Genomic DNA, 25,337 nt, shown 5'->3' on the forward strand with positions numbered 1-25,337 from the left:
TTAAATATGTAATCGATTTAAATATATATATATATATAAAAAATAATATCATAAATAATATAATAAATATATATAATAAATAATATAATACATAATAATAGTATAATAAATAAAATATAATGTAATAAATAAATAATTATATATATATATAATATAATAAATAAATATAATAAATAATATAATACATAATAATAGTATAATAAATAAAATATAATATAATAAATAATATAATAAATAAATATAATAAATAATATAATAGGTAATAATAATATAATAAATCTAATATAATAAATAAATAATTATATATATATATATATATAATAAATAAAATGTATTTGAGTCTTGTCATCCCAGTGAGGTCGCCAGGAATAAAAGAAACAAGACATAACACGTTAATATGATCTTTAGATTAGCTGGTGGGCAGACTTCACTGGCTGCTGGCAGTAGCATCATATTTACTAAATATTATGAGAGTGTTATCAGTCCTCTCATGTTACTCTTTGCAAGAAAGTCATCAAGCTTATTTCTCAAAATGCTGAACAACTGCTTTTAGTCAAATCTTTTTAAATGTTTTTCCTACCCTTTCAGCTGATTGCTGGAACATGAATATGTGTTGTGGCCGTGACCATAAAGGAAGGCCCCTCTCAGAGTAGCCTGGGCGGTAGACGAGCCTTATCAGTTGTCATGTTATCTGATGGAGGGGCCCCCAACGCCATCTCATCGGGCTCGGTCGAGCGGCAGATGAGGCTCATGGGAGGTGAAGGAGAAAAACGAGAAAAGGTGGGGTAGGGTGGAAGGGGGGGGGGGCGTTCTGCTCCACTAAGACTTGGAGACGTAGGTGTAAATATATCCCCCGTGAAGGCTGCCGCCAGCTTTGATCGCAATGGACAACCCAGACGGCTTTGTTTAAACACACCCATACACACAGGTCAGTGACTGGGATCGAAACAAAAGACTCCAACAGACAGACGAGTCAGCCAGAGAGTCTGAATGGACGGTTGGGACAGTATTTAGTTTTTCTGCACGAGGTGAAGTAAACGTTCCGGTTCCTGGAAGAAAAGAGAAGATCAGGACTTCGAGGTGCTTTTTGACTTGCGTGTTTTCTCATCTCTGCTTCACTAGACCTTTTGACGTCAGGCTTCCCCAGACACTCACTTAGATTCCTGAGTGTAACTAAATCACCCCAAAAGGTCAGGAGCATCTATCAGCCGGAAGATATATGTCCTGTTTATTACCCATAAAGATCATTAGCATTTCCTCCCCTGCTGTCCACCGTGCCCTTGCACAAACATCCACACCAATTCAATTCTCCACAGTCAGAGAGCCCGGTTCACAGAAAGTAGCTCAAACGGCGACAAAGTCCATGCGCACATCGAGTGAGAAACGCAGAGGTCCAAGGGCTCCTTGTTCTCCATTCAAAGACTTCCTGTCACTTCCTTTCCGTCTTCCAGTCGGTCGCCACACACTTCCTGTCAGTCTCTGGTTCAGTTTTCTTTGAGAGAAAATAGTTCTGAATCACACAAGCACAATAAAAAGACACTATTGTATCATCCGACGAGAATCCTCTTTTACAAAGTGTGAATTATGTATAACCACGACATTTGTAACCGATGTGTTCCAGCTTAATCACGGGTCCATGTTCACATCACACGTTCTTCACACAACAACTTTGTTTCCGTATTTATCTCCACAGATGCCGAGTTGCGCTCGAGTAAACATCAACAGGCTAGGCGGACCGTAAAGCGGTGACTAATGCCGACACCTCTCTTACAGTAAGGTGTCGCGCTGTGAATTTAAAGAGGGCGTCGGGATTCATCTGTTCCTGGAAGGCATCGGGGGAAGTGCAGCAGAAGTTACTTCATCTGACAAAAGGGAACAGAGAACTCTTTTAATGAGATGGATTTCATGAAAAGGTAATGAGCATGTTCTCTGTAGCTTCCTCGTCTTTCCATTAATAGGCTTATGAGCGGACGGCAATATACTGTATGTTCCCTCATGATGAGTGGAGCAGAAAAACATCAGCTGACTCGAGGTCGGTTGTTGTGCTGGCCGACTGCCAGGAGCTCGTCTTTATGGTTGTCTTCCATTTCGAGACTAAACAAGCCTATCTTGCAGTAAGAACAACATACAATGTATACACAGTTTATTGTGGAATGTGCAGCGCCTGCGCACAAAAAGAAATACTGTACACACAGGGACACACACACACACACACACATAGGCAGTTGCTGTAGTGGATGGTAGACCACAGGGTGTAGGCAGACCGCCAGTTTTTTTCAAAATGAGGCCCAAAGTAACCACTCTGAAATGAACGCTTTAGAGGACAGCCAAACCACGACATCAAACACACAGACACACACGGCGAGCGAGAGGAAAAGAAACCCGGAATCCAAATAGTTGTTCGAGATATTGTCTTCTGACTGAGGCCTGAAAGGAAAAAGTCTGGAGGGACCGTAACTTGGGAAAGTCTTTGAGGAAAAGTGTTTTGAAAAAAAAGAGCGGAGGAAACAAGGCGTCTGGAGCCAAAAACTAAACTCTGGGTCAACAAAGAAATTAGAACGTTGAATCAATATTTATGCTGGATTTAGGATCTGTGCTCCTATCTTAATGTGAGTCTAGTTGAGTGAAATCTAACATAATACGAGCGGGAGGTAACAGCTGTGCAGCACTTTGATAAAAGCCACAGAGATTCTGACTTTAATTACAGGTTTGCGTCCACTACCTCAACAATGGCGACGGCTGAGCCAGCGGCTCGCGGCTAACAGTAGGCCTACTTACAGAGCTCACCGAGCTAACAGTGCTCACAGAGCTAACAGAGCTAACATAGCTAACAGTGCTCACAGAGCTAACAGAGCTAACAGTGCTCACAGAGCTAACAGAGCTAACAGAGCTAACAGAGCTCACAGAGCTAACATAGCTAACAGTGCTCACAGAGCTAACAGAGCTAACAGTGCTTACAGTGCTCATAGAGCTAACAGAGCTAACAGTGGTCACAGAGCTAATAGAGTTAACAGTGCTCACAGAGCTAATAGAGTTAACAGTGCTCACAGAGTTAACAGTGCTCACAGAGCTAATAGAGTTAACAGTGCTCACAGAGCTAACAGTGCTCACAGAGCTAATAGAGTTAACAGTGCTCACAGAGCTAACAGTGCTCACAGAGCTAATAGAGTTAACAGTGCTCACAGAGCTAACAGTGCTCACAGAGCTAACAGAGCTAACAGAGCTAACAGTGCTCACAGAGCTGCTCACAGAGCTAATAGAGTTAACAGTGCTCACAGAGCTAACAGTGCTCACAGAGCTAACAGAGCTAACAGAGCTAACAGTGCTCACAGAGCTAACAGAGCTAACAGTGCTCACAGAGCTCACAGAGCTAATAGAGTTAACAGTGCTCACAGAGCTAACAGTGCTCACAGAGCTAACAGAGCTAACAGAGCTAACAGTGCTCACAGAGCTAACAGAGCTAACAGTGCTCACAGAGCTCACAGAGCTAACAGAGCTAACAGTGCTCACAGAGCTAACAGAGCTAACAGTGCTCACAGAGCTAACAGTGCTCACAGAGCTAACAGAGCTCACAGTGCTCACAGAGCTAACAGAGCTCACAGAGCACGCACTGACATGCACCAACATGCACTTCGTAAAGAAAGCACGGAGAACATCAGATAACAACACTCATGAAAGGGAGAGTGACTTCATTCTCGGGTCAGGTCAACATTACTCCTCTATATCTTGACATAGTAAAGTGTATGCTGCTATATTGATGCCCTGAATGTTGTATATGAAACCATGTAATAATTGTGTTGTTATTGAAAGTATCCCTATTTGGTGTTATCATGTGTAAAAGCTGAAAGTGGCCTGGTTCAGTCAGGTTGAGTCTTCTCAAATCTCCATAAATTCCACAACAATATTTTCATTCCACATACCGCAAATGTGAGAGCACTTATTTGATCTCTGAAAATGAGAAACATTCTTAATACTTTGATGACATGATTTATTTGGATTATGCTGGTTTCCAACACTTGCAAAGCCTATGAGACACATCGCAGATTGTTTTATATATTTCTCTGACTTCTCCAGATTTTTTTTTAATGCCGGTATGTTGAGATCTTTCCATGAGACATTTATCATCCGACATTTTCCAACAACACTTTGTCCACAGGAGCTGTTCCCTGTCGATAGAAACTGTCACCAGCTGAAAGGACATAAACACAACTTGGCAGCTTCCCCTGTGCAGAAGCAATTGTCTGTGCCACAGGGGTATCGGCACATCTAGGAGCAGTTCAACAGTGCCAAATAATAGGATTACACAATCGCAGCCAAGAATCACACTCAGCAAACGCACCTTTTAAAGTAAATAGAAAAATGTTACATCTCTCTCCAAGAAATACCCTCTAAAACTATCAAATATTTGTGAAGCTGTATGAATCCCAAACGTTTGCAAAAAAAGAAAGAAAACAATGATTATAAAAAGAAGACAACACAATCAGATGGCACGGGGTGTCTGTCTGAGCACTCCTCCCCCACAATCCTTGAGGGAGAATCGTATTTCTCGGAAAGCTTTCATGTGGTTCCAGAAAGCGTGGAGTTCATGCTGTCTGCAGTCGGAGAGAGCTCCCTGAACTGGGAGGTCAGTGGGAGGGAAAGGTGTTTCAGGCTTGGAGCCAGAGACAGTTCAGAGGCCAGAGCATTATGAAACACACAAACACACAGCTGTGTGTGGACAGCCTCCCGCTGTTCTTGCCGATGCAGCACAACAGCCCACTAATCCCTCTTAGATCTGCTCATCAGGGCCAGACAGTGCCCATCCAGTGGCGCTGCCGCATCTGGTGGAACCAAACAGCGGAATAATCTTGGCTTACGGCCGCAGCTTGAATGGAGCAGGGGGCCCATGATGGGGGCCCTCGCCGGATCCCGTGCTACCCGACCACTCCTCTCTGTCCCACATGAAAGAAGGAAATAAGTTATGAGGACATACAGTTGCGCTGGAAATTGTTCAACCCCTATGGAAAATTAGTTTTATTGGGGAAATGTACCAGCTTTTTTTTCAATGAACAACTAAAACAAGAACGATTTAAATAGCTCAACACAACGACAAAGTCACAACAAAATGTCCCTTTGTATGGAGAATTGTCCAAAAAGTTAAGATACAAAAATATAGCAGAGGCACTGAATGTTCCTGGAGATACCGTTGGAAGCATAGTTCGCAAGTTCATAGTTGAAGGAACACTGGCCACGCTACCTGGATGTGGCCGAAAGAGGAAGCTGTCAACGGCTGCCGCCAGATTTCTGAGGTGGCAGGTGGCCTAAAAACCTTGAGTGACTGCAAAAGACCTGCAAGCAAGACTTGGCACAGAGGTTTCAGTTTCCACAGTAAGGATCGTACTCAACGCTGATGCCCGAACTCCGAGACGCACACCACTACTGACGCAAAATCACAAGGAAAGCACTTTTGGGGCCCTATGGATCGGCGGTATGTCTGGAGGAGGAAGAGTGAAGCGTACGCTGGAAAGAACACCCGGCCGACAGTGAAGCATGGCGGTGACTCGTCGATGCTCTGGGGAGGTTTGACTTCTGGCACTGGAAACCTGCAGCGAGATGGATTCAGGAAACGTCACGCAGTTGATGCTGAAGCTTGGGCGTCATACAGGAGGAAGCTGGAGGCCAAACTTCAGCAGAACAATGTGAGGGAGGTGTGGCCGGGGATGAAGCAGATAACTATCTTCAAGGTTGGAGGGAGACAACCAGGGGACTCCCTGGAGAGAGCCAACAAACTCAACTGTTTCTTCAGTAGGTTTAGTTCACAGCCCTCATCTGTCTCCTCCACACAACACCCCCCCCCCCCCCCCTGGTGAGCTTCTCAAAGACTTCTCCCACCCTTTCCCCCCCTCTCTGTGACGACTGACCAGCTGAGAAGACAGCTGGAGAGACTCCACCGAGGCAAAGCTGCAGGACCTGATGGCATCAGCCCCAGGGGTCCTGAAGACCTGCGCTATCCAGCTGTCGGACGTCCTGCAGTACCTCTCCAACCTGAGTCTGAGACCGGAAGAGGTCCCGGTGCTGTGGAAGACGTTGTACCTGGCACCTGTTCTAAAGAAGTCAACTCCATCTGACCTCAAGGACTTCAGACCATTTGCCCTCACATCCCATGTGATGAAGGTGCTGGAGAGGCTGGTCTTGGCCCACCTTCGACCGCAAGTGAAATCATCACTGGACCCTCTGCAAGTAGCTTACCAGCCTCGTGTGGGAGTGGACGACGCCATCGTCTACCTGCTGGAGCGAGCTCAGTCGCACCTGGATGGAACCGGTGGCTCTGAGAGAATCACTTTCTTTAACTGCTCCAGTGCATTCAACACCATCCAACTACTGCCAGGCGGTGTGGACGCGTCCACCGTTTCCTGGATCACCAACTACCTCACTGGCAGACCACAATATGTCAGACTGGGCTGTGTGCTGACTGGGACGGTGGCCAGTGATGTTGGAGCCCCACAGGGAACTGTTCCGTCTCACTTCCTCTTTACTCTGTCCACCACAGACTTCCAGTACAACTCTGGGTCATGCTATCTGCAGAAGTTCTCTGATGACTCTGCAGTGAACAACACTCCAAATCATGACAATGACAATACTGATGATTAATTTGCCGGAGAGTGTCGGAGCACAGGATAAGCAGGCTATTTAATCGCTCACATTCCTAATGGAAGGTATTCACACTAAAAGCCTCACGCTGGCTGACCTGATTTGGACTCCTAAAAGGCAACAAACATATTTCCCTCGAGAGACAGAAGAAATCCAAGGAGCGTGCCATGAAACTACTGTTTAAGCATACGGCTGAAGTGGATGTTATTGAAAAGGATACATTACCAGGTTGACCTCGGGTCAGGGCTCATTCCTTCACTGGGGACGAGCTAACGGCAGAGTGGATGGAAACAGCTGTCTGCATGCTCTCTTTTTTTTCTTTTTTCTACTTGCACTTGAGCACCAGTTACCCTGCATCCTCTCTGAGAGCACGGCCATGACCAGAACATGAGCAGTCCCCTTCACTTACTCCAGGAATGTTACGATGCAATGCAGAGGCCTCTCTGCAGCTATGCAGTGCAGGAGATACTATATACAGGCTGATGTGTGCGGCATGGAGTGTGTGTGTGTGTGTGTGTGTGTGTGGGGGGGTTATGATATACGTAATAATAATAAGACTAGGGTCACATGGTGTTTGCAGGATAGCCCACCAAAAGAAATGAGTGAGTGGGTAACATAGTAAAAGTATATATATTTTTTCACATTGTGAGCAAACATCATGCAATGCGTCACAATACTATACACAATTTAGATGTTACATATATGAAAACAAGTACATTTTGCACTTATCTAATTATTATTTACTAATACAGCCTCCGTGGCATAAGTAGAAACCTCAAGGTTGTCCTGCATTGAGCTGCAGAAAAACTCTTCTTCTATATGTAAATGGTTATCTTCTGCACAGCCGTGATTATGGAAACAAGCATCCGTTAAAAGTATTACTTATCTGCCCGAGGGTAAGTAGATGTAAACTGAAAGGGGCCCAACAGCCAGCACTAAGGGACCCTCAAGTGAAGGGCCGGCACTATTTAGTTTCCTCTGCACTTGTTTATTTTAGTTTCTACTGATTGACACACACACACACTCCGACATATCTCGCTCAAGGTTAATTCTATTTATTTGTTCATGATATCGTGTCTAACCACCGAACATGATATTTTTTAATTATAGTGGTTGATTTGGGGAAATTCACCCCAAAATAATCCTTTGTTTCTGTCTTTATTTTGGGCTGGAAGAAGTAGCTCCCGCTCAGCAGATGTGATATCTGCCGTCTTCTGCCAAGACTCAATGCTCACTTGAGCATAAACAACAATAAAACGTGCCAACACCCCTCCTGGTCATCAGAGTATTATGCTTGCAAAGCCTAAAGCCTAATTAATATTTGGGGAGCTAGGAGTCAAACAGATGGGAGGGCGATATCACCGTAAAAAATATTTTCCAAAGCAGCCTTTGTCCCAGCGGGGGAAACACACCGAGTCCGGATACGCAGCATCATATGAATCCAGGGTCCACAGCTGGTCCACCATTGTATTTATATGTGGTGTGCACTTCAAATTCAAACATTTGAACACGTTCATATATGCCCAGCTGTACATTCTCATGGAATACAATGATTAACACAGATGCATTGCCTCCACGAGCAGCCATGGCGACTGACACTAACCCATCCACCTCCGAGGGACGCACGCACGCCTTCGTCCAGGACGCCGCCTGACAGGATGACCGACCCCGGTGAGGGGCCCAATCAGTCGTGGTCGGAAAACAAAAACAAGCTGCGGGCTGCATACTGATGTTTGTATTATGAACTTTTGGATCATCACGGGGAGCTGTATCCAAACGCCGCTCTCCTGACGCACACTTGGTTTAGTCGCGTGGGCGTGTGTGTGTGTGTGTGTGCAATTACCTTACCTACTGTAATTATTTTATATAATTTTTTAGCTTTTCCATCGTTAAACATATGTGTCTTTTAAATTACATCAGAGTTTGACTCGTTCTTTCTATTTAAAAGCAAAAGTATTTATGCTGTTTATTCGCTAAATATATGTATGAAGCGTGCAGACTTGATAAATTGACTTGATGATGACTAGGAGGAGCTCTTCCCGACCCTTATTTATCCACTTCCTCCCCGCCATCAGAAAAAGGAGGAAGCGCCCCAGCCACTGGACGCTGGTGCCTGGTCTGCAACACACCATAATCCACCACCGATTTAATGAGCTTAATGTGCACTCCCAGGCCTCTGAGCTTAAAGGCATGTCATGTGCACTGCATGCACTGTGCTGCTGTGTGTGTGTGTGTGTGTGTGTGCTCTCTGCACATAAAAGAAATCCGACACACATGAGGTGTGTGTTCCTGCTGTGATTGGTCATAACCCTCTGACCACATCCCCTTTCCAGTACAGTAGCGCCTCTATGCATTGTGGTGGTTCTCTGAAAAAAGGATCGGAAAAAATACAAGAGTAATCTCGTGAAATAAGTCAGAATGTCATTGTTCCTACAGACGATGTGGTGTAATCATTATCATTGGACTCACATTACGTGTCCGGGACCATCTGGTGCCAGAGGGACTGCGCGAACAAAGCCATATGTCGCCGTGCGGCCTAAAGTCTTCAGGGGGGAAGTCGATGCAGACCGGCGGCTTGCGGTGGTGCTGAGGCTTCCGAGAAGGGGGAGAGATTTTGAAGCTTGATTGGGGATGAACTGTGATTTAGTCCTCAGACCCACGGTCCACTCTGCCCCTCACACTGGCTCTCACTTTCTCTCTCGCTGATAAGATTATTTAATTAAGTGAAACCCAACTAATTTAAGATAAGATTCATGGCAATATTATCTTCTAGTTGGATTCTTCTAGTATGGTCAGAATTAGAAGGTAAACCAGACAATTGTGAATTGTATTGTGGACTATAATCAGGTTATACACACATATACATATATATATATATATATATATATATATATATATTAGTTTGTTGTTGTTGTATATATATATATATATGGTTATATATTTTTTGGGTTTATATATATATATATATATGTATATCAATTTGTGTATATATGTGTGTACATATATATATATGTACAAATAAATATCTATATATATATTTTATATATATATATATATATATATAAATTATATATATATATACATATATATATATATATATATATATATATATATATATATATGTCTAACCAGGTTATTCCTAAAGGGCTGAGGTTCTACCCAGAACCATTTGCTTCTGATGATACTTTATTCAAAGAAAATTATTGTTCAAGAGACAAAGGGTTCCTTAAGAACCCTTTTTGGATGAAAGAGTTATTCAAGAATTGTTGAAAGCGCGGGTGTCAAAGGAGAACCGCAACAATACGGCCCACATACCACCAAACACTGTGGTAGTGAAATATGATAAGAGTGGACTCTACCCGGTCTTTCAGAGTTCTAGATGAAACCATTGGAGCATGGCTGTCAGTAGAATCCCCTGAGTGGGTTCTTATTACCGTGGAACGTGGAACGATTCCGGATGGAATGTTGACGAAAGAACCTTTCACAGATGATGTAACCATTACTCTTGGGTTCTGGGTAGAACCCACTGAAAGGCTTCCAGGTGGAACATATACAAAAAAGGGTTATCCTCTGGGGACAAGTCGAAGAACTCTGCATGGTTCTCGTTACCCTCTTTATTTCTCAGTGGGTCTTTTTTCAGGCTCTTGTCACAGACGTCATCCGATGACTGCTCATCCAATTATGTCTTCCACTCTGCCTTAACGGAGTCGGACATCGTCAGGGATTTACTCGGCAATTACTCTTTTCAGACCCGGCGTCGTGTTTAACTCTACAGTTCTTTTCAAAGTGGCACGAGAGGCTAGTGTTCGGTGCTCCTAAGCTCGCTCCATAAAGATGGATTGCGCTCACTGAGCCGTGGCAACGCATGTTTTTTTTTTTTAAACTGTGCAATCCAAAACTCTTTCATGACCGTTTTCCAATTGTATTGCTTGCCAACAACTAATCCAATGGACTTGCAAGGCGAGCGAAAATGGCGCACAGAGACATTTAGAGTTCAATGAAATATCTTCTTCCAGGTTCTTGTAACACTGTCGACCTCCAGGGTTTCACTTCGGGGTTTAAGTTGCAGTACCCCTCCGTCCCCTCGGGGGCCGAGCAGGAAATGGAGGGATGGATCTGTGAAGCGCTGATTAAGACCTGCTGTGCGGCCATGTTATCTTAGACCCGGAGCTTAGCGATGATCAAATAAGGTTTTATGTGATTCCAGTGACAATAAAACTGAACATGAAATTTAATTGCTGTCTATGACTCATCAGCACCCACTAAAAGTGATGCTACTACTGCACTGTAAGGATTCTTGTTATGTGACCATGTACGATTCTGATTTATTTGGGTTATTAAAAGACAATATGGTGGCAAAATGCAACATGGAGAATGTAACCAGCATAGCAAGAAACCAGAAAATACGATTAGTTGGTTATAAAACCCTGTAATATTTCGGCATTGTAGTAAAACAATAATCCGTAGGATTTAATGGTGAAGTTGGCTGCAGTTCAAACAAGATACATGAAATACTTCATTCAATCATCTGCTGTGCAACATTGTTCTCCATGTCAGGATTATGACATGTGCTATAAACTGTGGCGAATGCACACGATAATCCTTCTTAATCCCCTTAAGGAACGTCTGTTGCTTAATTAATAAAGACTCCATTCAACAGAGAAGCACAAAGGCATGTTTTCATTCTCACGTTGTGAAAGTACTTTCCAGAAGGATAATCAAAAGTCGACTTCCTTACAACTATTTCCTCATATTCTCATCAGAATAAAAAAGCCCCCATTATTCTTCCTCTGGGCTTTCAAACGTTATGATTCGTGTTTCTTTCATCCAGTCGTGACCTTCAGGACATCAACAGAGATGCGTCTGTATTTATGTTCTCCGAGGGATGACATTTAGTTTATTGCACGAATGGAAACTGTCTGAGTCATAATCCTTCAAACTCATCCTTTTACTCAAATTGGCCCTCCTGGATCATATTTCATATCTCACCAGAACCTGAAACAACACAAATCCACTTTTACAATCCCTAGTGTTGTTTTAATGGAGGCCTGTTTCCACTCTGAACACCTGTTCATGGTTAGGCATTAACTTATTAGGTTATGGGTTAAAGCATATAAGGGCTGTCTGAAACCAATAGGCGGGTACTCAAAGGAACATTGTCCCAGGATTTGCTTAATGGATTCATTCCCCCTATTCTGATCCTTTATGGCGCACTTTCAATGTTAGTGATGGGAGGCCACATCCACAGCACTCTCGTGACACTGCTAATGTGAATATGAGGCTTCGGCAGGCTTTCCTTGCTCACCACGGGTGGAGGGAGGGTAACACAACGCCGAAAAAATGTCAGATGAAAGTTGTCTAACTCATATGTGTGAATGTATATGTATACAAAACAAGAGTGGAGACTTTTTTTGCATTTTCAACAAATGGAGTAATCTTTGACATCCAAATAAATAAATACAACAAAACAAAGAGCGAAGACTTGGTCCCACCGTCGCTGACATTGAAATTGACTTGCGGTTTGACTTTTTGAAGGAACTCTTCAGTGAGGAAAAGCAGAATGATTCGGCTACAGCAAGCAGAACATGCTGCGGTGGTCACATGGGCGTCTGACTATTATTTTAAGACAGACTTGACATTTCTATGTGGGGGGTATAATATATAATATGAATGTATTCCTGCATGCATATATCTGTTACCCTCTACTGTTATTTAAATTGTAGTTACTGGTGAAAAACAGTCAATAATGCCCAACAACTAACCATGCCACTGAGATCTCTATTTTATATTTCCAAGTGCCTTTATGTACTTTTTATGTGCCTTGTTATGGTTTGTGTTTGTGTTATAAAGAAATATAAAAAGACGGACAAATAATTGTCAACCCATCCTTTAATTAAGGTTTAGGAGGGTTAGGATGAGGTTGTGTTTGGGGTGGGGGGGGGGGGTTCTAAATAAAGGACAGAACAAAAACACTCAAACAACCCCCACTCGGGAAATGAAGTGAATACTAGTGTTTATTTACTAACCGATTTTCTAATTGTTCAATATTTTTCTAATTGTTCAATATTTTTTCTAATTGTTCAATATTTTTCTAATTGTTCAATACTTTTCTAATTGTTTAATATTTTTCTAATTGTTCAATATGTTTCTAATTGTTCAATATTTTTTCTAATTGTTCAATATTTTTCTAATTGTTCAATACTTTTCTAATTGATTACATATTTTTCTAATTGTTCCATATTTTTCTAATTGTTTCCTTATTTTTCTAATTGTTCCATTGTTCAATATTTTAGTGAACTCGTGTGAACTAGTGAACTAAACGTGTGCACTTGTGTGCGTTCCTCTCCGCTCTCCCTTGCGCCCCGCCTCCCAGCCCCCCCCCCCCTGCACCCTCGTCCAATCAGAACAGAGAACAGCTATCCCGAGCCGCGCGAGCGTACGCAGCAGAAGTGCGGTGGGGGAGGGTCACGTGTGTACACACTGTCGGGCTCAGCGGCACTCCAGCAGTAGTAAAGTCTGCAGCGGACAGCCCCCTTTTCACAACGAGCCTCGTCGCAAAGTTTAGAGATGAAGTCAGTTGTTACCGAGACGCAGTAAAAGCAACTCTTTCTCGCTGGTTTTTTAGCCGTTTGAGAGCGCGAGGAGAGCGCGAGGACAGCCCCCCGGGGCGGGAGTTTTATAGGATGCGTGTTTGTGAAATGAAACGACCGAGAAACGCCAGTGGAAATGCGAACGTTACGTCCAGACCCGATGCCACCGTAGGTTTGTCCGAGAGCCAACTCCAAACGATTCTGGTGAGTTTTCCTCTCTTTTAATTTATTTTTATTTTTTTAATCTTCTGGACTCAATAATGAGTCGGAGTGTTGCCTTTGAGGTCCACCTTGCAGTGGGAGAAACGTGTGTTCACAGCCCCTGCAGACGCGAGTAAACCGCATCCGAGCCAACGGGGCTGGTCGACTAACTATATAATGGAGACGCCGTGACAGCTACGCACGCGCTGGCCCGCGCAGTCAAGTGTGATGGAGAGACAACTAAGTCCGCGACGACTGCACGTGAGCCGCGGAAGGTTTTTTTCTTCTTCTTCTTCTTCTTCTGCTTGTTCTTCATTTCGGTGCCAAGTTCTGCTCGAGTTTATGTTTGGAAAGCATCACCTTGAAGATGTTTCTCACGGGATCAGCTTTCTCGAGAGCTGGGAGGAGGAGGAGGAGGGGAGGGGGGGGGGGGTAGTAGTAAAGTGCATCAGTTTATTCAGAGTACTTTGCATTCATATGGGCCCTATATCTTGTTGATGCGACGTCTGTCATGAGAGCTAATGGGGTGTCACGTGAGCTACATGAATCATGTTTAACTAGCAGACTATTTAAGAGGAAGGCAGACGACATCTACTAATATATGGCCTTAGATGGCCAACCATGAGTAATTAGACTATTATTTATATATGTATATGTGTGTGTATATTTATATATGTGTATATATATACACATATAAATATATATATGTGTGTATATATTTATGTGTATTTATATATTTTTATATATATATATGTGTGTATATATTTATGTGTATTTATATATATATTTATTTATATATATATACACACACGCACATATATATATATATACACACACACATTTGTGTGTTAAGCCTTTTGAAGTTGAGTCAGTATTAACATATAAGGACATGCACTGCTTGAGGAGTAATATCGAAGTTGGCTTAGTTCGTCTTTATTATTCTACTCTACACAGGCACATGAATAAATGTGCCTGTGTAGTTTGTGGTTTTCTCTTTGCGCGAGGCCTGACATCTTGGTTTTGATTAACGACATCAAGACTTTGCACCAGCTTTTGAAGCCACTATTTAATAACGGATACCCCCCCCCCCCCCCCTGTCGACTATTTAGGTCCCACTAATTATTGAAAGCAGCTGGCGTCTGAGTGACGGCTGCTTTCTGCCAAGCGAGTTCTGCTCTGGATAATTCACACGGCTCGGCCAAATGAAACGCTTCTTGAGATTTCGGCTTTGCACTTGTTGTTGTCAACTCCATCCGTGTGACGCGGGCGCCGTGGCTTAGCGGCAGTACGCCTTCTTTGTGCCGACCAGTGAACTGACCTTGTTGATATTTGTCACAGTTTAACATTATTTCAGAAACACGACTGGCCGTGACCCGGCTCGACCACCGTGTCCACCGCTCGAACGTGAACGTGAGGCGATGCTGCTTTTTCCTCACTCCGAAACAATCGTCAACATGTTGGACCTCTTTTTTTGTGTACTTATCTACACTTAAAACTGTACACTATTAATTCCTATGTACGTCATCGTGTTGCGCTTCACCTCTGAACGTGTTCTGCCCGGCCGCGTAAACGCGAGTCGTGTCGTCTTTCTCTCGTCTTTCTGCTGCGGCCGATCACGTGACGTCACTCTGCGCTTTCTGAGAAGAGCCTGTGAATTCCAGTGAGGATAGATATGAGGGGCGTGGGCCCAGTATGTCACACACACCGCTCCCATCGGGCCCGCCAGAATCTGGCTTCGGAAACGCCAAGACGTCGAAGCGCATGGGCGTCACTCCTACGCTGGCTCATGTTTGGTGGGGCTGAAGCACACCCCCCCCCCCCTCTGGGAATATTTGACTTAACCACTTTTGACATGGAGTGGGGCGAAAGGTTCAGACGAGGCTTAACCGAGTCCACTTCTGCGGTCAAAGTCATGAAGAGGAGCTCTCGCGGGAGGCTGTTCTTACTCGGCCGTGTGATTTTACGCATGGCACCTTTCAATAACCACTTTGCATACTTGGAATGAGTGCCTGTTGTTTTGCTTATTTGTCCACAGCGTTTCTTTGGCCTCCGCCCACCCCCAACGGCATCGCTTCCATGTGTAGTCGAGGGCAGAACCAGTCGTTGGATTCAAATCGAAGCGCCGCTCGTTCCACTGAACTCCCAACACAGTCTTACTAGGAGTAGACTTTTTTTTCCCCCTCCTTCTTTTCTTTCACCTCACCTGCCCCCTCGGTCCCCTCGGCAGAGTGGAAAACAACAGATTTCATTATCTCGGGCTGCTGGTAAAATGTGCGGCGCCAAAGTGCAACGAAAGTAGAGGTCGCCCCCGGTGGGAATTGACGCAGGCGAGAGCCAGCAGCGGTTCAAACTCGATACGTGAACCACGGCTTTAAAGTATTGCTTCGCGTCGGCTCCGTGTTTTTCACCCTTTACGGGAACCTGCCGTCTAATATTGCTCACACTGGCATTTTCTCAGTAGAGTTTGCGGAAACGGTTCCATTAGCGGTTTGGCCTGTTTTCAAAAAGCGTGAACAGGTGTGGAACACAATACGTGTGTCCATGCTCTCAGGTTTCTGTCACCTGCAGTAGGTAAACAAAGGAAATTCAGAGGTTTCAGGTCCTACTATTTACCGTCGGTCGAGCAGCAGGGTTCGTACGGTCATGGAAAACCTGGAAAAGTCGTGGAATTTTTAAAATGGTCATTTCCAGGCCTGGAAAAGTCACGGAAAAAACTTAAATCATAAGAGTTTTGGAAACGTCCTGGAAATTTGTTATCACGTGTTCATTTACGCCGAGTTTGAAATAATTAACATATTTTTTCAAGAAAGACGCTAAAAATATAAGCCGGCGTACGCTCTCGATACGCAAAATGTTCGAAATTGTTCATGTTTATACAAGAGACTTCAGTTCGGTCATGAAAATTTGGTTTAAAGTCCTGGAAATCCATTGGTCAAAATGTGTAAGAACTCTGTCGTAGACGTAAAAAAAAAATACCACGGCTTCAGTTTCCGTTAAGTTTTTTTGTGATGGTCACGGTCTTGCGTTCGCCGCTTGGAAAAGGTTCATCTGAAGCGCAACAGGAGACGACGTATGTGTAAAAGAAAACTGCCGCCAGTGCAACACAAACCCTTTTGTGGCACGGCGTCGGGAACCCCGCGGCTCTCGGTAGCCGTCGCCAGAGCGCTAATGAAAGGGCGGCTAACGCGTCTGGACACAGCAGGTGCTAATGAGTGGGGACGGGGGGGGGGGGGGGGGGGGGGGGCGGCTCTGAGCTCCAGCCTCCGCTGTCGTCTCGTTACAGCCGCTTGGAGGCGGGGCCGAGTCCTCGTCTGTGCACGTGCGTCCGTGTCCGAAGGCCAGAACAGCCCCTCTGTAGTGGCGTTGCGTAAGCTTCCCCTTTACTGGCACCGTGACTCGTCCTCCTGGCAACGGTTTCAGTTGGTTCCGTTCAAAAAAATAATAAAAAAATATTATTCTTGAGTTGATTTTCTCTCCGGAGGATCGTTCCAACATGTGAATAAATATAACTGCCAAATGATCACAGAGGAAATGCAATACAGTGAACTTGGATGACTTTTCGCTAGCCCGAGTGGTTTTCCACTCCCATGACCCGTTAATGACTGAATAATGTATTCAAAATGTCACGCGTTAATAATGCAAGACACGGTTGCATACAGCTTTTCTTTTTCCAAACTTGCAGCCCCCGTCGGGCTCCCGACATGAAGCGCTGCCTTTGCCTCGCCCCGAACGCCAACCCCCGCGGCTCGGGCCTCTCGGCCCAACACCGCCTTCTCAGAAGGTTCATGTGCCTTTGCTCCGAAGTACAGAGCGGTCCGTAAAAGTCTTCTTCTGCCTCGGGCTGCTCGACCATGGCGAGAGCACCAGGGCTGAGACGACAACACATAGCGAGGCGTCTGGCGGTGGATGCGGCGGCGTGAACTCGACGCCGTGAACTCGACACTCGTTTGCTCGTCCAATCGGGCAAAACGGAGAGGGTTGAATTTAGCTCAATGTGGTTTTTTGTGACTTCCTCAAAACTACAGGGACCAGTGTGTTAAGCACGTGATGGAATATAATATTCACGCCTGTTTTCGTTCGCGTATCTTCTCCTGAAACTCAGTCTCCCGGTGAGCTGAACGAGAGCCGGTCCTCTTCCAGCCGGCCGAGCGCCGGCATGTTCCTCCAGTCGTGCTCTTTGACACGGCTCGACTCCTCGCTGGGGAATTGATACATGATGAGCTTTCTGATCTGATCTGTCACTAACCCCCCCAACCCCCTCTCTCTCCCTCTCTCTCTCTCTCTCTCTCTCTCTCTCCCCCACCTCTCACCCTCCTCTCTCTCTCCCCGCCTGTCTCTCTCTCCCCACCTCTCTCTCTCTCTCTCTCTCTCCCCCCACCTGTCTCTCTCTCTCTCTCCCCCCACCTCTCTCTCTCTCCCCCCCATATCTCTCTCTCCTCTCTCTCCCCCCACCTCTCTCCTCTCCTCTCTCTCTCCCCCCTCTCTCTCTCTCTCTCTCTCTCCCCCCACCTCTCTCTCTCTCCCCTCTCTCTCTCTCTCCCCCCTCTCTCTCCCCTCTCTCTCTCTCCCCCCCATCTCTCTCTCCCCCCCATCTCTCTCTCCCCCTCTCTCTCCCACCTCTCTCCCCCACCTCTCTCTCTCTCTCCCCCTCTCTCCCTCCTCTCTCTCTCTCCCCCACCTCTCTCTCTGTCTCCCCCCTCTCTCTCTCCCCCTGTTTCTCCCTCCCCGCCCCCTCTCTCTCTCTCTCCCCCACATATCTCTCTCCCCCTCTCTCCCCCCCACCTCTCTCTCTCTCTCTCTCTCTCCCCCCACCTGTCTCTCTCTCCTCCCCCACCTCTCTCTCCCTCCTCCCCCCTCTCTCTCCCCCCTCTCTCCCCGCAGTCGGCCCACTGAGGGACTCGGCCGGCGTCGGAGCCCCGCCATGTGGCTCTGCCTGGTCTACAACGAGACGGACACCAGCGTGGACTTCCGTCTCTGCCAGGACTTCGGCCTCATCCTGTCGGTCTTCTCCCTCGTCTACCTCGCGGTGTGCTTCCCGCTGGGCCTGTGCTACAACGTGCTGCTGGTGGCGGTCAACCTCTCCAACAAGGTGTCGATGACCATGCCGGACGTGTACTTCGTCAACATGGCCGTGGCGGGCCTCGTGCTCAACGTGGTGGCGCCCGCCGAGCTGCTGAGCTCCACCTTCACCCGCTGGCACGCGTGGGAGCACGGCAACGGGGCGTACGTCACGCTGCTCATCCTCTTCAACGTGTCGTCGCTGGTCGTCATGTACTCCGCCACGCTGCTCAGCCTGGACTACTACATCGAGCGGGCGCTGCCGCGCACCTACATGTCCAGCGTGTACAACACCAAGCACGTGTGCGGCTTCATCTGGGGCGGCGCGGTGCTCACCAGCTTCTCGTCGCTGCTCTTCTACGTGTGCAACCACATCTCCGCCAAGATGGTGGAGTGCTCCAAGATGCAGAACAAGGAGGCGGCGGACGCCATCATGATGTTCATCGGCTACGTGGTCCCCGCCGTCGCCGTCCTCTACGCCTTCGCGCTCATCCTGCGCATCCGGAAGGAGTCCACGCCGCTGGACCAGGACGCGGCGCGCCTGGACCCGTCCGTCCACCGGCTGCTGCTCGCCTCGGTCTGCGTGCAGTTCGTCCTGTGGACGCCGTACTACGCCACGCTGCTGGTGCACACGGTGGCGGGCGCGCCGGGCCACGTCGGTGACGCCCGCCACCTGCCCATGTACTACTTCCTGCGCTGCGTGTCCAAGCTGCTGGCGTTCTCCAGCAGCGTCGCCATGCCGCTCATGTACCGGCAGATGAACGAGAACTTCTCCGACAAGCTGCGGCGGCTGCTCCGGCGGCTGCACTGCGGCGACCGGTCCTGCTCTCACGAACGCTCCGCGGCGCAGCAAGTGGTCACGTGAGGTCCCGCCCACACTTTGAGTTACCGATGCCCCCAACACCCCCCCCCCCCCTTTCCAGCCTCTTGGCGTAGCCGGCACTTATCTCCCCACGACGGAGCCCAGGATGTGACTGCGCTCCCTGTGGAATGTTCCTCTCGCTTTCCTCGAAGTGGATCTGATCTCTCCGAGTTCTCCACACGGAGAGGACCGACGAAGCAAAAGAACCACTAAGTGCCGTTGTTGTTTTTTTTGTCACAGAGTAAAAACTACTTCCCACCACGACACTCGAGCGTCCGGTAGTTTGCGGGCGGCAGTTCGGAGCAATCGGCTGATAACGACCCGGCGCTTCACGCGGGACACTCGTGGACTATCTTGTTAGCGGGGCGACTCTCTCTCTCGTGTGTGTGTGTTTCCAGAGAGAACGTTTAATAGACGACGCTCTCGGGAAAACCAGCCGCCTGTGAACTTTTAATCGTTGGGTGAAGTTATGTCGTTTAAGAATGATGGATGGTGGCCAGCAGGTCAGTGACCGCCACCGCGGAGGGTCTCATCGCACGCGTCAACATTCGGTATTCACGCTGCCAAGAAAACATCCGCGTTTGCTAGCCCCCCCCCCCCCATGAGCTCTGTTGAGCCCCCCCCCCCCCCCCCCACCGTGGCATGTGCATTCCCTGAGTTGTTTGAGTGGTTGGAAGCTTTTCGTGCCGTGGAAATCCGAGACCTGGCTGTCGCTATCAAAACCGTCGTATATTATAAACGACCGGGCCGCGCGGAACGCCGCCCAGATCCACCGAGCCAATCTGCTCTTTTTCTCGCCTGCCACTTTAACCCCCCCCCCCCCCCCCCATTACGAAATGAAAACCACATGGGAAATTGCTTTTGCTCGTTGCATCCCCGCGTTTGTTTATTTGTATATTTTTTGTTGCTTTCTGAATTAGAGGGCACGTTTTTTCAATCATCCTGTGAATAGAAACGCCAGCGGGGGGGATGGGGGGGCTTTCGTCACACTGTTTAGTTTCACGCACGCACACAACAAGGAATGAAGGGCACTTGTGTTGGTGGACATTTTTTTAAATTCACGCTTTTAACTTAACAACAAGGCAAACAAATTCTCGCGCTATAAAAACGTGCTCGGCTTTCTTTCGCCGTTTATTGCTTAAGGGATTCGCCAGACGTGTACCCACCGAGATGCGACGCTTCTCGCACTTCCGTGAAGTCGTTACGATGATGACATAATATCCCGATGCGCTGTTATTTCCTTAAAACATCGCCCGGTGACGTCTGAAACGGTGTTTTCAACGTCGACATTTCCGCTGCTTAGCCCCGCCCCCCGTGTGTGTATCTGCCTTCAATCAGTTAGAAGTACTGTTTGTTTTCGACTCTGTGTTTACATTATGAGCTGCCACCCTTATTTTTTTTTTAGGAAAGAACCCCCTCAAAAAGGAACGTGTCCACACCGCGACGCCGTGAATCATTACCTGAAGCCGGTTCAAAGTCCCGGCGCTCGCGGCGCTGTTCATTTTATTTAACGTTTAGAGCGATTGCAGTTACCAAAAACACTTGTATTTAATCAACGATGACACTTGATTTACTGCGAGTATAATTGAGAGTTTTGCAGATTTCTCATTCTGCGACTTTGTTTTTTGATGCAGTCAATCTGGAAAGAACTGATATTTAATGTACTGTTCTTTCATGTTGTGAAGAGGCCTCTGACTAGATGGCGCTCAACACAACTTCAAGCTTCTTTTAATGTGATCATTTACATAAAGCCACAGCCAATCTCCCCATGTTGCTGCAGCGCCACCTGTAGGCTAAATGCCGTCGCCACGGGGCTCGGTGTCGACGTGCACGTCATCTAAACGTGGTTGCGATTACACAAGAAGGCCTCACTTTTAGCACTAAAATGAAATTTGATTTCCTTTTCCCCTTCAATTCAATTGTTTTCTGAATATCCTGCCAAGAAGACGGGACTTGTTTCTTGGCAGAGAGAATAATAATTATCAATCAGATGGAACTGACCGCACGGGGGGGAAACGACAAATAAAGATGCATTGAATTGGAGCTCGAAGGCTCGCCGGCCTCGAGTTTGGTTTATTATTTCAGAAAGAAAAACATCGGAGGAATAATCACCCGAGTTCGGAAGTTTAGAAGAAACGCCTTTAACGGTTCTCGCGTGTCGAATGTACGCAGATGCATTTTTAGCTAACGGCAAAACCTCAGAAGTCCCGATGAACCCCCGTTTCAGATGTGCTGCTTCTTGTGATGTGTGTGTGTGTGTGTGTGTGTGTAGTACGAAACCAGTGTGTATATATTGTATGTGAGAGATTAACAGGGAGATACCGTGCTCTTTCAAAAACATTATTATTCTCTTGAGAGATAGATATATTTAGATTCTGTAAGTAATCTACTCTATTGTCAACTGAGTCAAAGACTGATTAAATAATAAACTAACTATTACCACTCCTTTCTTCTTCTTTTTTTATTATATGAAACTGACAATATTCAAGGTACAAATATCTTTTTCTCACCGCAGATGTTTGGGATTATCGATGCCAAATGTGTGTTTTTTTTTGTGGTTCTTGCGACACGTTAACCAAATTGGACAAGTTTATGGGAGATGAACTTGGAATTGGTGCCTTTTGTTCCCAAAAATGTCTCGAAATGGAAAAGAAAAAAAGGCCGCCTGCTCGACTCCAGTCAGAATGCGGTGAACTGTATAGCGCCTCGGCCGGGTGATCCGGGGGTGGGGGGGGGAGTAACAGCAGACCGCTTGTCTCCCCCCCTCCCCTCTAACAACGCCACTGTGACTGGAGAAGAATTCCATAGTTCCAGGAATTCTGGGAATTGTTGTGTCTCCTGTGGGTCTGACCGTCCCGTACCGCGGACATGCTCTACTGCAGACGATGTTGTGTGTCGGCTACTTCTGACACGACAATGCCGCACACACACACAGAGCTGTGAGTGGGAGCCCAACAACAACAACAACAACAACCCAGAGCTGCAACAGGAAGCCAAGAGGGTTGAGATGATGGAGCACTCTGTGAAAAAGCTAACCTGTAGTTAGATGCAGAGTTAAGTACCCATGATGCATCAGCTGTTGCCAGAGGAACCCCCCCCCCCCCCCCGCAATAGAAAACATTTGATTGCGCAACAGTGGATATATTTCCAAAGCCCCAGAGCAAACACAAGAGGACCAACGGGAGGAGGGGGAGGTCTCGTGTACCACATCTGGAAGTGATATGATAATGGAGTGAATTGAACATGGTTGTCATGGTTGCCGTTGTCCCTCCTCTGAGGACGAGTTCCGCGGGGCTTTTCATTTCCCTCCGTGTTCGCAGAGGACTTGACACATCAGCCCCTCGGAGCGGCGCCAGGATTTATGGGACGCTTTCCACTGTCGGGAAGAGCGGGAACACAACGATGCAACGGGGTTGGATTTAGTTAGTGAAATAAGTAATGCAGCTGAAAGAGTATGACATCAGCCTGTAAATGGTCGCAAGAGTGTGACATCATTGGCCTGTAAGTCCACAATAAATGGGTTGTGGGGTCAGAAAATAGGAAATCACCTCATAGAGGCCTAATAATAATATGATTATTTTCTTGTCGTTAATTATTGCCGCTTGTAGCTCTGTGCCGGGCAACCGGTGGAGGAAGAGTTGTTACCCCGTTCCCAGGCGCTAGTGTGGGTAATGTTTAGAGACCTTTTTGTTCTATTCTCTTTAAATCAATAAAACAATAAATCAAATGCTCCAAGAAAAGAAAAAAACATCTTCGCAGAGACTTTGTTGTGCACCCTTAGGTGTCTGTATGAGAAACTAGAGCACCCTTAGGTGTCTGTATGAGACACACCAGGGCACCCTTAGGTGTCTTTATGAGACACACCAGGGCACCCTTAGGTGTCTGTATGAGACGCACCAGGGCACCCTTAGGTGTCTTTATGAGACGCACCAGGGCACCCTTAGGTGTCTGTATGAGACGCACCAGGGCACCCATAGGTGTCTTTATGAGACGCACCAGGGCACCCTTAGGTGTCTTTATGAGACGCACCAGGGCACCCTTAGGTGTCTGTATGAGACGCACCAGGGCACCCTTAGGTGTCTTTATGAGACGCACCAGAGCACCCTTAGGTGTCTTTATGAGACGCACCAGGGCACCCTTAGGTGTCTGTATGAGACGCACCAGAGCACCCTTAGGTGTCTTTATGAGACGCACCAGGGCACCCTTAGGTGTCTGTATGAGACGCACCAGGGCACCCTTAGGTGTCTTTATGAGACGCACCAGGGCACCCTTAGGTGTCTGTATGAGACGCACCAGAGCACCCTTAGGTGTCTTTATGAGACGCACCAGGGCACCCTTAGGTGTCTTTATGAGACGCACCAGAGCACCCTTAGGTGTCTGTATGAGACGCACCAGAGCACCCTTAGGTGTCTGTATGAGACGCACCAGGGCACCCTTAGGTGTCTTTATGAGACGCACCAGGGCACCCTTAGGTGTCTTTATGAGACGCACCAGGGCACCCTTAGGTGTCTTTATGAGACGCACCAGGGCACCCTTAGGTGTCTTTATGAGACGCACCAGGGCACCCTTAGGTGTCTGTATGAGACGCACCAGGGCACCCTTAGGTGTCTTTATGAGACACACCAGGGCACCCTTAGGTGTCTTTATGAGACGCACCAGGGCACCCTTAGGTGTCTGTATGAGACACACCAGAGCACCCTTAGGTGTCTGTATGAGACGCACCAGGGCACCCTTAGGTGTCTGTATGAGACGCACCAGAGCACCCTTAGGTGTCTTTATGAGACACACCAGGGCACCCTTAGGTGTCTTTATGAGACTAACTAGAGCACCCTTAGGTGTCTTTATGAGACACACCAGAGCACCCTTAGGTGTCTGTATGAGACGCACCAGAGCACCCTTAGGTGTCTTTATGAGACACACCAGGGCACCCTTAGGTGTCTGTATGAGACACACCAGAGCACCCTTAGGTGTCTTTATGAGACAAACCAGAGCACCCTTAGGTGTCTGTATGAGACGCACCAGAGCACCCTTAGGTGTCTTTATGAGACACACCAGGGCACCCTTAGGTGTCTTTATGAGACGCACCAGAGCACCCTTAGGTGTCTGTATGAGACGCACCAGAGCACCCTTAGGTGTCTTTATGAGACGCACCAGAGCACCCTTAGGTGTCTTTATGAGACACACCAGGGCACCCTTAGGTGTCTGTATGAGACGCACCAGAGCACCCTTAGGTGTCTTTATGAGACACACCAGGGCACCCTTAGGTGTCTGTATGAGGCACCCTTAGGTGTCTGTATGAGACGCACCAGAGCACCCTTAGGTGTCTTTATGAGACGCACCAGAGCACCCTTAGGTGTCTTTATGAGACACACCAGAGCACCCTTAGGTGTCTGTATGAGACGCACCAGGGCACCCTTAGGTGTCTTTATGAGACGCACCAGAGCACCCTTAGGTGTCTGTATGAGACGCACCAGAGCACCCTTAGGTGTCTTTATGAGACACCAGAGCACCCTTAGGTGTCTGTATGAAACGCACCAGAGCACCCTTAGGTGTCTGTATGAGACGCACCAGGGCACCCTTAGGTGTCTTTATGAGACACCAGAGCACCCTTAGGTGTCTTATGAGACGCACCAGGGCACCCTTAGGTGTCTGTATGAGACACACCAGAGCACCCTTAGGTGTCTGTATGAGACGCACCAGAGCACCCTTAGGTGTCTTTATGAGACACACCAGAGCACCCTTAGGTGTCTGTATGAGACACACCAGGGCACCCTTAGGTGTCTGTATGAGACACACCAGAGCACCCTTAGGTGTCTTTATGAGACACCAGGCACCCTTAGGTGTCTGTATGAGACACACCAGGGCACCCTTAGGTGTCTTTATGAGACACACCAGAGCACCCTTAGGTGTCTTTATGAGACACACCAGAGCACCCTTAGGTGTCTTTATGAGACTAACTAGAGCACCCTTAGGTGTCTTTATGAGACGCACCAGGG

General features: G+C 47.1%; 1 protein-coding gene across 4 annotated transcripts; it reads left to right on the top strand.

Annotated features, from left to right (window-relative positions):
* The first annotated feature begins 13,096 nt into the window (after nt 1-13,096).
* gpr146 (G protein-coupled receptor 146) lies at nt 13,097-21,786 on the top strand. 4 transcript variants are annotated; one of them, XM_056407276.1, is made up of 3 exons: nt 13,097-13,424; nt 13,518-13,696; nt 18,303-21,786. In XM_056407276.1, the coding sequence occupies exons 2-3, from the start codon at nt 13,650-13,652 to the stop codon at nt 19,342-19,344; spliced, it is 1,089 nt and encodes a 362-aa protein (XP_056263251.1). In that variant the 5' UTR covers nt 13,097-13,424; nt 13,518-13,649; the 3' UTR covers nt 19,345-21,786. The 4 variants fall into 4 exon arrangements, with proteins under 4 accessions (XP_056263251.1, XP_056263253.1, XP_056263255.1 ...); XM_056407278.1 differs by having other exon boundaries at nt 13,540-13,696; XM_056407280.1 differs by having other exon boundaries at nt 13,097-13,682.
* Nucleotides 21,787-25,337: the final 3,551 nt, after the last annotated feature.

Source organism: Pseudoliparis swirei, chromosome 23 (assembly GCF_029220125.1).
Source record: "Pseudoliparis swirei isolate HS2019 ecotype Mariana Trench chromosome 23, NWPU_hadal_v1, whole genome shotgun sequence".
NCBI lineage: Eukaryota > Metazoa > Chordata > Actinopteri > Perciformes > Liparidae > Pseudoliparis > Pseudoliparis swirei.